The sequence below is a fragment of the Malaclemys terrapin genome, chromosome 1, assembly GCF_027887155.1.
Source record: "Malaclemys terrapin pileata isolate rMalTer1 chromosome 1, rMalTer1.hap1, whole genome shotgun sequence".
Classification (NCBI taxonomy): Eukaryota; Metazoa; Chordata; order Testudines; family Emydidae; genus Malaclemys; species Malaclemys terrapin.
In genome coordinates, this window is record NC_071505.1 from 336,748,549 (window position 1) to 336,762,155 (window position 13,607).

At 45.1% G+C, this 13,607-nt stretch overlaps 1 protein-coding gene across 1 annotated transcript; it reads left to right on the forward strand.

Annotated features, from left to right (window-relative positions):
- The first annotated feature begins 2,335 nt into the window (after nucleotides 1–2,335).
- Nucleotides 2,336–12,145, forward strand: NDUFC2 (NADH:ubiquinone oxidoreductase subunit C2). Its single transcript, XM_054015787.1, has 3 exons — nucleotides 2,336–2,546; nucleotides 5,760–5,903; nucleotides 11,932–12,145. Exons 1-3 carry the CDS (start codon nucleotides 2,408–2,410, stop codon nucleotides 11,979–11,981), a joined length of 333 nt encoding a protein of 110 aa, XP_053871762.1. The 5' UTR covers nucleotides 2,336–2,407; the 3' UTR covers nucleotides 11,982–12,145.
- The last annotated feature ends 1,462 nt before the right edge of the window (nucleotides 12,146–13,607 follow it).

The following is a 13,607-nucleotide window of genomic DNA, read 5'->3' on the forward strand; positions in this document are numbered from 1 at the left end:
GATGATTCCTTCCCTAAAATACCCTAATCTTAGTACCAGATACCAGAGTCCCCCTGCACCAAACTTTGTAATCCCCCAATCCCTGATTTGGGGATTTGTAAACAGACTTTTAGTTCATCAATTAGCCTGAAAGAGGACTCCGGCCCTTATTTAGAGTGGAATGTAGGAACCTAAATTAGTAGTTGATGTGGTAAGTAAAGGTGCCGTTCTGTTTTCAGCTGTCACTATTTGAGTGCTAAAAATGTGTTGGGGTTGTTTTTTTTGTTGTTGTTTTTTTTTATAAAGGTGGAAGGACATCAGAGCAGTCACTAGTAGCACAGACCTCTTCATATATGAAGAGAGAATAAATACTTCACTGTTTTATATATAGGTCTTGAAGTGTATTTAACACTTAAGGCTAGATTCCCAAAAGGACGTCGGCTTTGTGATGCTCATTGTCACAACACCTGATAGGGGCCTAGAAAAAAATCACAGGACTAGCATTGTGATAAGGCCTGAGTTAGGTCCCTAGGCCCCGGAAACAATGCATGGGGGGGAAGAGCGGTATGTGAACCACAGAAGCTACCACAGTAGGTGGGGAGCTGCCTAAACTAGCCAAGGGGAAGTGCTGTTAATAGCTGTATGATCCCAAGACTGGTTCCTTCATCCAGCTTGCAGGGATGTGCCTAACTCTGCTAGCAACTAGCAATTTCTTCTGCAGTCTGGTGGTTTAAGCCCTATATCTTTTCTTGTGATAATGAGTTAAACATGGGTTGCATACCACACAAAATGGCTGGAAGTGAAGGTGCCTGCCTTATAACTTCTTGCTCAGTGGTTAGAGCACTCACTTGGGATGTGGAAGAGTGAGGTTCAATTTCCCCCACAGCAGGAGGGGGGAAAGGATTTGAAAAGGGATCTCCTATCCTTCAAGGACAAGTGCAGAGTCCTGCACTTAGGATGGAAGAATCCCATTCACTGTTACAGACTAGGGACCGAGTGGGTAGGCAGCAGTTCTGCAGAAAAGGACCTAGGGGTTATGGTGGATGAGAAGCTGGATGAGAGTCAACAGTGTGCCCTTGTTGCCAAGAAGGCTAACGGCATTTTGGGCTGTATAAGTAGGGGCATTGCCAGCAGATCGAGGGATGTGATCGTTCCCCTCTATTCACCTGAAGTACTGTGTCCAGTTTTGGGCCCCACACTACAAGAAGGATGTGGAAAAAATGAAAGAGTCCAGTGGAGGGCAACAAAAATGATTAGGGGTCTGGAGCACATGACTTATGAGGAGAGGCTGAGGGAACTGGGATTGTTTAGTCTCCAGAAGAGAAGAATGAGGGGGATTTGATAGCTGCTTTCAACTACCTCAGGGGGGGTTCCAAAGAGGATGGATCTAGACTGTTCTCAGTGGTAGCAGATGACAGAACAAGGAGTAATCGTCTCAAGTTGCAGTGGGGGAGGTTTAGATTGGATATTAGGAAAATTATTTTTTACCAAGAGGGTGGTGAAGCACTGGAATGGGTTACCTAGGGAGGTGGTGGAATCTCCTTCCTTAGAGGTTTTTAAGGTCAGGCTTGACAAAGCCCTGGCTGGGATGATTTAGTTGGGAATTGGTCCTGCTTTGAGCAGGGGGTTGGACTAGATGACCTCCTGAGGCCCCTTCCAACCCTGATATTCTATGTTCTAATTACTGAGCTATGGGATATTCTGATCCAGGGTCCTTCGGGCATCTGATGAAGCTGTTCCCTTGTGGATACATAGTCAGTGAAGCAGAGGCTCTGGATCTTGGGTTTCCCACCTCCTAGCTGTGTACCCTAATCACCAGGCTACAGAGTCATTCTCTGTCTGGCCCAATGGCTCAAATAGTTAATACTGATCATTAAAGAGTTGTTGGGCCAGAAATAGCTCAGAAAAGGACAAGAACTGTAAGGTTGATGCCATAGGAAAGGGGGGTTGAATTCAGAAATTTGAGCACGGCCTGTAGGGGTTATTCTGTAATTTAGCTGAATCCCCACGCTTTGGAGTAGGGGCTTCAGCTAAAATGCGTCTGGTCTGCGCCCTCTTCTGTTTCAGCGGGGAGGGGCCTCTAGCAAGCTGTGGCCGGATTTCTGCTGAACCAGCGGCGATCTGGACACTGCTTGAACCACTAAGGCGATTAGAGGGGGATGTTTCTGGTCGGGTTTGAAGATTCACGTAGTAAATCTCGGGGACTTAGAAACACCCTCCCCCGCAATGGGGCCCCAAACGAGGACCCCTCCTAGCAGCCCCCACTTCCTCCCTTCCACTGCACACCGCTCCGGGTGGGGGACGGTAAGAGCGCCGGAACCTTGGTGTCCCGGCTGCCGCGGGCAGGCGGGGCGCTATCGGGGGCGGGACCGGCTGTTGCCCTTGAGCTGGTGGGCCCGGGTGCGTCGCTGTGCGCGGTCCGGGCACCATGGTGTTCTTGCCCGACGAGTCGCGGGGGCTCCCGCCGCCCCGCATCGTGAACAAGAACTCGGTGTGGCTGGGCCTGGTGGGCTGGGGCTCGGCGCTCCTGGACAACGCCTTCAACCGGCGCCCGGTCGTACGAGCTGGTGAGGGGCGGGGGGCAGCGGGGAGCTGGCGAACGGGGCCTGCGGTGGGGCTGGAACTCGGACTGGGGGGGCTGGGAGCCTGTTGGAGGGGGGGCAGGTGGGAGGCTGGCTGGGGGGGGCTATGAGGCTGTTGGAGGGGGGGCAGGTGGGAGGCTGGCTGGGGGGGGCTATGAGGCTGTTGGAGGGGGGGCAGGTGGGAGGCTGTTGGAGGAAGGGGTAGGAGGGTGGCTGGGGGGGCTGAGAGCCTGTTGGAGGGAGGGAGGCAGGCTGGCTGGTGGGGGGGGCTATGAGGCTGTTGGAGGGAGGGGCAGGTGGGAGGTTCTTGGAGGGGGGGCTGGAGGGAGGCTGCCTGGGGGGTGGAACAGGACTGAGGTTGCCTTTTGGGCTTTAGGAGAGACTGTCTGGGAGGCAGTAGGTGGATGAGCTGGTGGGGATTGTGTGTGTGATAGGGGATTCTGTAGGCAGTGACCTAGGAGGGACCAGTGAATAGCTCCTGGTGGAAGAAGGGATTTATTATTATTTTATTTATTGTGGTAGGGCCTGGGAGCCCCAGTTGTGCACCAGGGTTCCATTGTGCAAGGCATGGTACAAACACACGACAAGAAGATTGCGCCTGCCCTAAAGAATTTCCAAGGCTGGAACACCCACAGAAAAAAATTACAAGTTTCAGAGTAACAGCCGTGTTAGTCTGTATCCGCAAAAAGAAGAACAGGAGTACTTGTGGCACCTTAGAGACTAACAAATTTATTAGAGCATATGCATCCGAAGAAGTGGGCTGTAGTCCACGAAAGCTTATGCTCTAATAAATTTGTTAGTCTCTAAGGTGCCACAAGTACTCCTGTTCTTCTTTTTGAGAAAAAAATTAGTGGGTGCTTAGCACCCACTGGCAGCCAACTCCTCTCCCCCTCCCTCCCAGCACCTCCTGCCCACTGCAATCAGCTGTTCCACAGCTTGCAGGAGGCACAGAGTGGGAGGGGGAGGAGCGGGTGTGATGTTCCTCTCTTGTGTTATCTGGACCGGTGATCTGCTAGGTCACTCCAATCCTTGACTTTTTGAGCCAGCCTTAACCTGCACTGTCGTGAGAACCCCCACTACTGGGCTGTTCATGCACAGCCTCTGGCATGTAAGCTGCTCCTTGGATGGTGCAACCGAATGACACTAGCCAATATCTCTGGTCCCAGACAGAACCCTAGGAACCTCCATCTTGCAGTGTCCAGTTATGCCCGCTGGACTCCACAAGCATATATGAGTTCATCAATTTAACAAAGAAATTGATATGTACCAGACTTGTTATCCCAAGGGGAGACTCTGACATGCTTCAAACCAAATGCACTGCTTCAGGTAGATTAAACAAACATCTTTATTAACTACAAAGATAAATTTTAAGTGATTATAAGTCAAAGCATAACAAGTCAGATTTGGTCAAATGAAATAAAAGAAAAACACGTTCTAAGCTGATCTTCACACTTTCAATGCCCTTACAAACTTAGATGCTTCTCACCACAGGCTGGCTGGTTGCTCTACAGCCAGGCTCTCCCCTTTGATCAGCGCTTCAGTCACTTGGTATGGTGTCTGTAGATGTAGGTGGAAGAGAGAGGAAGAGCATGGCAAACGTCTCTCCCTTTTATCATGTCCTTTCTTCCCTCTTGTCTTTGTCCCCCCCCCCCCCCCCTTCAGAGTCAGGTGAGCATTACCTCATCGCAGTCCCAAACTGACCAAAGGAAGGGGGGTGAGTCACTCAAACAGATTCTTTTATTGCTGCCTGGGCCAGCGTCCTTTGTTCCTGGGAGGCTGGGCTGGATTTGTTTCATACCTGCCCTGATGAGGTGTGAACTTTCTTTCTGCTCTTGGAGAGTTTTTTGCCTGGGCTCATTTTAAGCCCTGAGGCTACATTTTCAGCCTCATAACTATATACATGAAATTATAACCTATAATGTTACTGTAACAATTACTATAACATCACTATAACAACAATGCTCAGTGCATCATGAGCCTTCCGAAAACACCCAATATGACAAACTTTGCATTGGATACCACACAAATCATTTTACAAGGATGGACATGGGGGTGCTGGGTGTACCCCCGAGGTACAGAGCATCACAGCGGGGATGGGGTATGCTCAGGGGAGGGGGCAGAACTGGGTGGGAAGAGGCGGGGTGGGGTTGGGAGAAGGGAGGTGGGGTAGGGCCTGGGGCAGGGCAGGGATGGGGACTTGGAGGAGGAGTCGGGTGGGGGCAGGGCCTTGAGCGGAGCTGGGGGTTGAGCACCACAGGGGCCTCGAGGAAGCCGGTGCCTGTGATGGGGTGAATCTACACCTCATTGAAGTATCTAATCCCCCCCCAATACACCCCCAGTCCTGACACTGCCCCTGGGCCTAGAAGGCAGATGTGGGACTCTTACCAATGATGCCTCTGTCTTTCCTTATTTCCTGTGAGGGGCTTTTCCTCTAGACAGCTAGTGTCAGCTGACAGGTGTGGACTCTGATGGGAATCTTTTCGTTTTCCACTTGGCTTATCCTGAACATTTGATAGTGGCAGTCTCATCTGTATCATGTACCCCTGGTTCTATTATGGAAGATGAATATGATCAGACTCAGAGCCCGTCAAGACTTCCTCCTCTATAGTCCCAGGGATCTAGGTGTATGTCTATCTGATCTTGACTGAGGATTCTTGCTCAGATGTTTCAGATGAAGGTGTAACACCATCATGTCCACTGCCCAGTCCCTGATGGTACCTGGGAAAATTCCTCCCCTCTGCCCCCATTCCTGGTGATCAGCTCTGTGCATGTGAGCAAGCATTGTCCTAATCCTAGTTAGGCATCTAATTCCATCAATATCCTGATAGCCCAAGTAATCATTCCTCTTTTTCCTGGGGATTCTTCCTATATCTGAGTTACTAATCTCCAGATCATGGCTCCAATAATAATAAAATCAGATTGTGCAAAGTCACCTGTAATAAATATTCAGCAATCTGGGTGGCTTTTGTCGAAGTTGGGATCTTAAACATGGTGACTGTTGCAGCCTTCATGTTGAAGGCTGATACCTTCAGAATGCATCCCTAGCACCGATGAGACTAAGGCTGCTATTTTTATGGGTCTGAATTTTTAACAAACGCATGTTGAAAGTAGGGGGAAAGAAAAATCCTAACTTCCATGTGTAGCAATGATATCTATAACTTTACTTATCACTTTCTCTGGAATTTTTCCACATTGCAGGAATACACCGTCAGGTCCTGTATGCCACTGTGGGCTGGTGTGTTGGATATTATTTGAGTAAACGTGCAGACTATATTCATGCTAAACTGGACAGAGAACTGATGGAATACATTAGGCAACATCCGGAAGATTTTAAGGAAAAAGGTATACTGAGTTGCTGTTTTAAGAAAGACCTTGCAAACTAGTTAATAAGTGATAAATTCTGGTATGCCAAAGACAGAATCCAATCTTTCATAATAGGCCACAACTGGCTAGTATCACCTCTGTGACCTGAGCCACAATTTAAAGTGATATAGAAAGTCAGGAAAGTTATGATAGAGAAATGGACCTTTCTTACTCAACAGATCTGCTGCCTTGGTGGTTTTCTGTTGTTTCCATTTACTTCACTGAGGAAATAAGTTTTTAATAGTCAGCACTGGAGAGGAAATATAGCTATGGAGGAGCAAACTGAATGATAGATGTTAGAGATGTCAGAGACCTAGTTTATTATTTTTTTAATTTTGGTAACCAAGACTGGGGCCCTCCTGTACTAGGCACTTTGCTAACTTAAGGTGAGAGATGGCCCGTGACCCAAACAGCTTACAATCTAAATGATAGTAGGTTATCCATTGTGGGGCTGTTCTCTACTAAACTGGGAGGCGTAGTAGATACACTAGAGGGTAGGGATCGGATACAGAGGGGCCTAGACAAATTAAAGGATTGGGCCAAAAAAAACCTGATGAGGTTCAACAAGGACAAGTGCAGAGTCCTGCACTTCGGACGGAAGAATCCCATGCACTGCTACAGACTAGGGACGGAATGGCTAGGTAGCAGTTCTGCAGAAAAGGACCTAGGGGTCACAGTGGACGAGAAGCTGGATATGAGTCAACAGTGTGCTCTTGTTGCCAAGAAGGCTAACGGCATTTTGGGCTGTATAAGTAGGGGCATTGCCAGCAGATCGAGGAACGTGATCATTCCCCTTTATTTGACATTGGTGAGGCCTCATCTGGAGTACTGTGTCCTGTTTTGGGCCCCACACTACAAAAGAAGGATGTGGAAAAATTGGAAAGAGCCCAGCGGAGGGCAACAAAAATGATTAGGGGTCTGGAGCACATGACTTATGAGGAGAGGCTGAGGGAACTGGGATTGTTTAGTCTCCAGAAGAGAAGAATGAGTAGGGATTTGATAGCTGCTTTCAACTACCGGGGGGGGGTTCCCAAAGAGGGTGGAGCTCGGCTGTTCTCAGTGGTGGCAGATGACAGAACAAGGAGCAATGGTCTCAAGTTGCAGTGGGGGAGGTCTAGGTTGGATATTAGGAAACACTATTTCACTAGTAGGGTGGTGAAGCACTGGAATGCGTTACCTAGGGAGGTGGTGGAATCTCCTTCCTTGGAGGTTTTTAAGGCCCAGCTCGACAAAGCCCTGGCTGGGATGATTTAGTTGGGAATTGGTCCTGCTTTGAGCAGGGGGTTGGACTAGATGACCTCCTGAGGTCCCTTCCAACCCTGATATTCTATGATTCTGTGAATATGTGTCGTCCCTTGTGTTTCTAGGTTTAAACATCCCATTTGATCAGCTTCTACCACCTCCTCTGGAGGCTGTTCCATTGCTTCAAAGGTTTTACTAGATTCTCTGATCTTATTTGATACCAGTAGGAACTGTCTGTTAAATTCCCACTAGAGCTCTAGTGGTGATGACATGAGGCAGACCAAACCCAACTTGTTTTTCAGATCCACTTTGATAGCTGGAAACTAGGTAAGGGGAAATTTGTATATTTTGTTCTGGAATAATTGAGAGAGTGATCATGGACCCTGCCCCCCTTCCAGAAGGCCTTCTTACAGAGTCACACTTCAACTTAAATCTCCATGAACTGCAGTGTTTGCATCAACAGCATCCTTTGGCCAATTTTTTGTACCCCCATGATTCCTGAAATTCAATTTTCTGAACTGTGATTGCTGATCACTATGACAGCCCAGCTACTCTGTTCTTTGTCACATGAACATAAGAATGACCATATTGGGTCAGACCAAAGGTCCATGTAGCCTAGTATCCTGTCTTCTGACAGTGGCCAATGCCAGGTGCCCCAGAGGGAATGAACAGAACAGATAATCATCAAGTGATCCATCCCCTGTCGCTCATTCGCAACTTCTGGCAAACAGATTTTATAGACCTCTATCATATTCCCCCTTAGTCTTTTCCAAGCTGAAAAGTTCCAGTCTTATTAATCTCTCCTCATAGGGCAGCCGTTCCATACCCCTAATCATTTTTGTTTCCCTTTTCTGTACCTTTTCCAGTTCCAATATCTTTTTTTTGAGATGGGGCGACCAGATCTGCATGCAGTATTCATGGGCATACCATGGATTTATATAGAGGCAATATGATATTTTCTGTCATATTATCCATCCCTTCCCTAATGATTGTTAGCTTTTTTTTGACTGCCGCTGCATATTGAGTGGATGTTTTCAGAGAACTATCCACAATGATTCCAAGATCTTTCTTGAGTCATAACAGCTAATTTAGACCCCATTATTTTATATGTATAGTTGGATTTATGTTTTCCAATGTGCATTACTTTGCATTTATCAACATTGAATTTCATCTACCATTTTATGCATCCGATGAAGTGGGCTGTAGCCCACGAAAGCTTATGCTCTAATAAATTTGTTAGTCTCTAAGGTGCCACAAGTACTCCTGTTCTATCTGCCATTTTGTTTCCCAGTCACCCAGTTTTGAAAGATCCCTTTGCAACTATTCACAGTCTGCATGGGACTTAACTATTTTGAGTTGTTTTGTATCATCTACAAATTTTGCCACCTCACCTGTTATGCTATACAAAGCACATGGGATCTTTTATAGAGGAGAAGGCAAAAACGCCGCATTTATTGAGACTACAGCAGTTAGCATATGCTTTTCAGTCATACACATACACACACATACACACACACACACACACACACACAGAGTCCTGCCAGTTGATGTTTACAGTTACCAGTCCAGAGTCTGGATCAATCTAGTGGCCAGCCAGATTGGTCGCAGAGGGGAGCCGGGCTCTGTCAGACACGATCCGATGCTCCTGGAGTGTGGCAAGATGAACCCAAAGCCCCATGGCAGAGCACCCTGTTCTTATAGTCTTTTTTTTCTCTGTTGAAGTCTGTGGATTTTGCTGTGTCAGTTTGTGATCGGGTTACTTCTTAATTGGTGTATCTTTTGATGTTTTGTATCCTCTACAAATTTTCCACCTTACCTGTTATGCTATACAAAGACTGAGAGGGTCATCCTGTCCTTTATTTCGATTTAATCAATTGTCATTGGGGTGCCAGCTTTCACCTCAGGGTCGTCAATCTGCCCTTCATTATGGATGCGCATTGATGATTTCTGATGTCATTTAAGTCTCTTCACTCCTTCCTTGACCGTTTGGCTACAACAGTGGCCTTCACACCTTATCTTTTCCTGATGCATACATTCCTCATTCACACAAACAGTCTTTTACAGTTAAAGGTATACAGCAGTTTTTATGTTGAGCAAGAAAAGGCATTGTAAATTAAGCCTTCCTAAATCTTATTATCAAAACAATTTACATTGGGATCCAGGCCTTCAACGTTCCTCTAACGTTCCTTAACATAGACAGGATCTTGTATTGTGTCTCTTACTTTCTAAACCTTAAAATAAAGAAATGTATATTTAACTAGAGTGCCTAATTTGTAATACATATAGGAAACCATAGTAGACATTATAACTTATCCTAAAACAAAAGGGTGACCATAATCAGTCATAAGGATTGTTCTGGTCTGTCATTCCTTTCTGCTATTCAAAAAGGGTGGCTGAGAGTATAAAATCAAATCATACATTAATTCTCATAGTACAATTATAAAATCCTGCTCCTACACACTGTTTACCCCTCTTTTCAGGTCATTTATGAGTATATTGAACAGCACTTGTCCCAATACAGATCTCTGGGGGCACCACTATTTATCTCTCTCCATTCTGAAAACTGACCATTTATTCCTACCCTTTGTTTCTGATGTTTTAACCAGTTACTGATCCATGAGAGGACCTTCCCTCTTGTCCCATGACAGATTACTTTGCTTAAAAGCCTTTGTTGAGGGACCTTGTCAAAGGATTTCTGAAAATCTAAGTACACTATATCCACTGGATCCCCCTTGTTCAGATGCTTGTTGACCCCCTCAAAGAATTCTAGTAGATTGGTGAGGCATGATTTCCTTTTACAAAAACCATGTTGACTCTTTCCCAACAAATCGTATTCCTCTGTGTCTGATAATTCTGTTCTTTGCTTTAGTGTCAACCAATTTGCCTGGTACCGAAGTTAGGCTTACTGGCCTGTAATTGCCGGGATTGCCTCTGGAGCCTTTTTAAAAAAATTGGCGTCAATTTAGCTATCCTCCAGTCATTTGGTGCAGAAGCTGATTTAAATGATAGGTTACAGACTACAGTTAGTAGTTCTGCAATTTCACATTTGAGGTCCTTCAGAACTCTTGGGTGAATACCACCTGGTCCTGATGACTTTTTAATTTATCAATTTGTTCCAAAATCTCCTCTGACACCTCAGTCTCTCAGTTCCTCAGATTTGTCACCTAAAAAAGAATGGCTCAGGTTGAGGATTCTCCCTCACATCCTCAGCCGTGAAGACCAATGCAAAGAATTCATTTAGTTTCTCCACAATAGCCTTATCCCCCTCAAGTACTCCTTTAGCATCTTGATTGTCCCATGGCTTCAACTTTGTACCATTGCTATAATTTTAATAGTTCTGGAATATTGTCTCCTCATGCAGTCTAAAACTGTTGGCATAGAGGTAGGAAAGGAGGGCAGTTAGTGTGCAACTGTGACCATTCTTTTCAGAAACTGATGAAAAATGGCTAATGAACCTACTGTGATCCCTTTAGAGGCAGGCTGGAAATTGTACTTAGACTAACATAGTGAACCATAGACTACTTGTCTCTGATTTAGGCTTGGTGTGCACTCATTACAGATGACATTTGTTTGCAAAAATGGAAACGTAGCTCTTGATCAGTCACTAGGATTCCATTGTGTGTGTCTGACAAAAGTAAAAGGCATCAAGCTAGTGACAGACCTATTTTGAGTTTTCCCCTTTCTGAAGGGTCATGGAGGGGATCGGGGTGTTTTAACTCCTCCTATAACTTTTTCAAGACATACCTTTTGCCATAGTTTTATTTCCCTTCCTACAACCCCATCTTCTGCTAGCCAAGTTCACCAAAACCTGCCAGTCAGGCAGAGGGGAAAACTGCCTCTTCAGAAGGTTTCTTCATTTCCAGACCGAATCAGATATTAAGTGGAGTTTAGCCTGATTACTTCCTCCCCAAACTCTGGGCATTAAAAGCCTGATTCAAAGTCCATTGAACTCATTGCAACATTCTTCGTTAGGCCAGGAGCAGTAATCCTCAATTTACCTTGATTGCAAAAGTCACTGTATCGACAAACTAGTTTAGTGAATATTCAAGTGGACTAACATGCCAGGTGAAATAAGCATTAGTAGAAACATTATGGCTCCATAGTACAATAGAATCTTGCTAACTAGCATTGCCTGGGAGAGCCATTGTGACTGAAATTTTAGAAAATTAGCAAGTAAACAAACAAATACACCTCTACCTCGATATAACGCTGTCCTTGGGAGCCATAAAATCTTACCGTGTTATAGGTGAAACCGCGTTATATCGAACTTGCTTTGATCCACCAGAGTGTGCAGCGCCTCCACCCCCGGAGCACTGCTTTACTGCGTTATATCAGAATTCGTGTTATATCGGGTCGCGTTACATCGGGGTAGAGGTGTATGATTACAGGGAGGAGGACTCAAGTTTACTGCCTAGCAAAATATATTTGGTTAAGTGGCGTTTAGTTATGATTTTCCATTATGTGCCAGTAAACATTCTGTAGAAGTAATGAAGTTCTCGATAATGAGATCTCTTTACCGGGCTCTGCTATTAAACCTTCACTGGGAAGGGGAGAGAGAAATGTTTAGTTTGTGAAGCAAAGTGCTATTGTAATAGAGCCTGATCCCAAACCCACTGGAGTTAATGAAAGACAGGATCCCATTGACTTCAGATGGCTTTGGATCTGGCCTATAGCAAATGTTCTCACTTACTGATTATTGATCAGAAACAAACCATCTTTAAATGCTGAATAAGCTTTCCTAATTGTACTTGATTACCTTTTGTAGAGAAGAAAACCCTAGCTGAAGTTCTGGAGGACTTCCATCCAGTTCGCTGAAAACTTCTCAAGAACTACAGACTTGTTCAGCAGATCGTGTTTCGTGAGACCACTCCCAAATATATTTGAGCAGATTGTATGTCAGTTATTGTTCAAATGCCACTGGTTGAAAAACAAAAAAACAACCCTTCATGTATTCTTATAATTAAAACGATGAATAATTAGTGTGTTCCATTTGTTATTAATATTTATCTCAGTATTTTGCAATGCATTTAGCTTTTATTTTATTTAAATGTTAATTTTGAGTTGCCTCTTTTAACTATTGCAAAATGAGAACTACTGTACCAAAGAAAATGGTGGAGGTCAGTTACTAGTCTGTTGATGTAGAGGAAAATACAGGTCCCCTTCTTCCCGAGAGAGAATTTAATCCCTGCCCTCTGTTACTGTTAACGCATTCCTTCCGTCTGTGGCCTTGCCGAAGTGGAGCTCATTGCGGGATCAGAGCCAAAGTTAGCCTTGCTAGGAAGGGTTTCCATACTGGCTGAGGGAGAACGCAGTATTGACAAGGCATCCATCCATACGTGATCCCCTTTAGGGTCCTATTCTCCACTTGTTTTCTCTCTGTTGTTATTACTTAGATCCAAATTTACCAGCTTTGGTGCCTAGAGTGAGGCCCCCAAATCCAGAGCCAGGCACCAACATTTGTTGTTTTTTCTTTTTCCCCAGAGATGCTGAGTATCCACAATTCCTCAGCTTCAGTGGGAATTGCAGGGGCTTGGCATCTCTGAAGATCAGGCCACTTATTTAAATGCCTAAATACAGATGTGTCTAAAATTAGACATTGAAACAAAGTTGTTGACCTATGGGGTGGTGTGACCCAGGCTCACCACTGATTATATTGAGTTGAGATCCAAGACAAATGTCTGAAAAATTAGTTAAAGTTTAACTCATGAATAAGCTTTTCCAAGTTTGCGCAAACTGCTCCCTCATGCCCTTGGCGCACATTGTAGTTTATCACTTTTGGGTCAGGCTTTAAGCTCATGACCCTTGTTTGGTGCAGAATTTGTTGCTGTATTTAAACCTTCTATTTTGCTGCTGTTACTGTTCAAACTTTTCTTTATCCTTGTATAAAATCCTGGAAATGTTGGGCTGGAACGGACCTCAAAAGGTCGTCTGTTCTCGTCCATCTCCTCGCACTGAAGCAGGATTAAGTATACCTACACCATCCATGACAGGTGTTTGTCTAATCTGTTCTCTAAAACCACCAGAGATGGGGATTTCGTAGCCTCCCTAGGTAACCTGTTCCAGTGCTTAACTATCCTAATCATTAGAACGATTATCTTAATATCTAACCTAAATCTTCCTTGCTGTAAATTAAGCTGATTACTTCTTGTCCTTCCCTTGTACATGGAAAGCAATTGATCACAATCCTCTTTATAACAACCTTCTACATATCTGAAGACTGTTATCGGGTCCCCTTTCAGCCTTCACTTCTCTAGACTAAACATTCCAAATTCCGTCTGCCTTTCCTCATAGGTCATGTTTTCTAAACCTCTTATCATTTTTGTTGCTTTCACCTGGACCTCACCAGTGCCAATTACAGTGGGACAATTACCTCCCAAGTCTTCCTGTTAATACAACCCAGAATGACGTTTGCCTTTTTCTCAACAGCAACACACTGTTGAC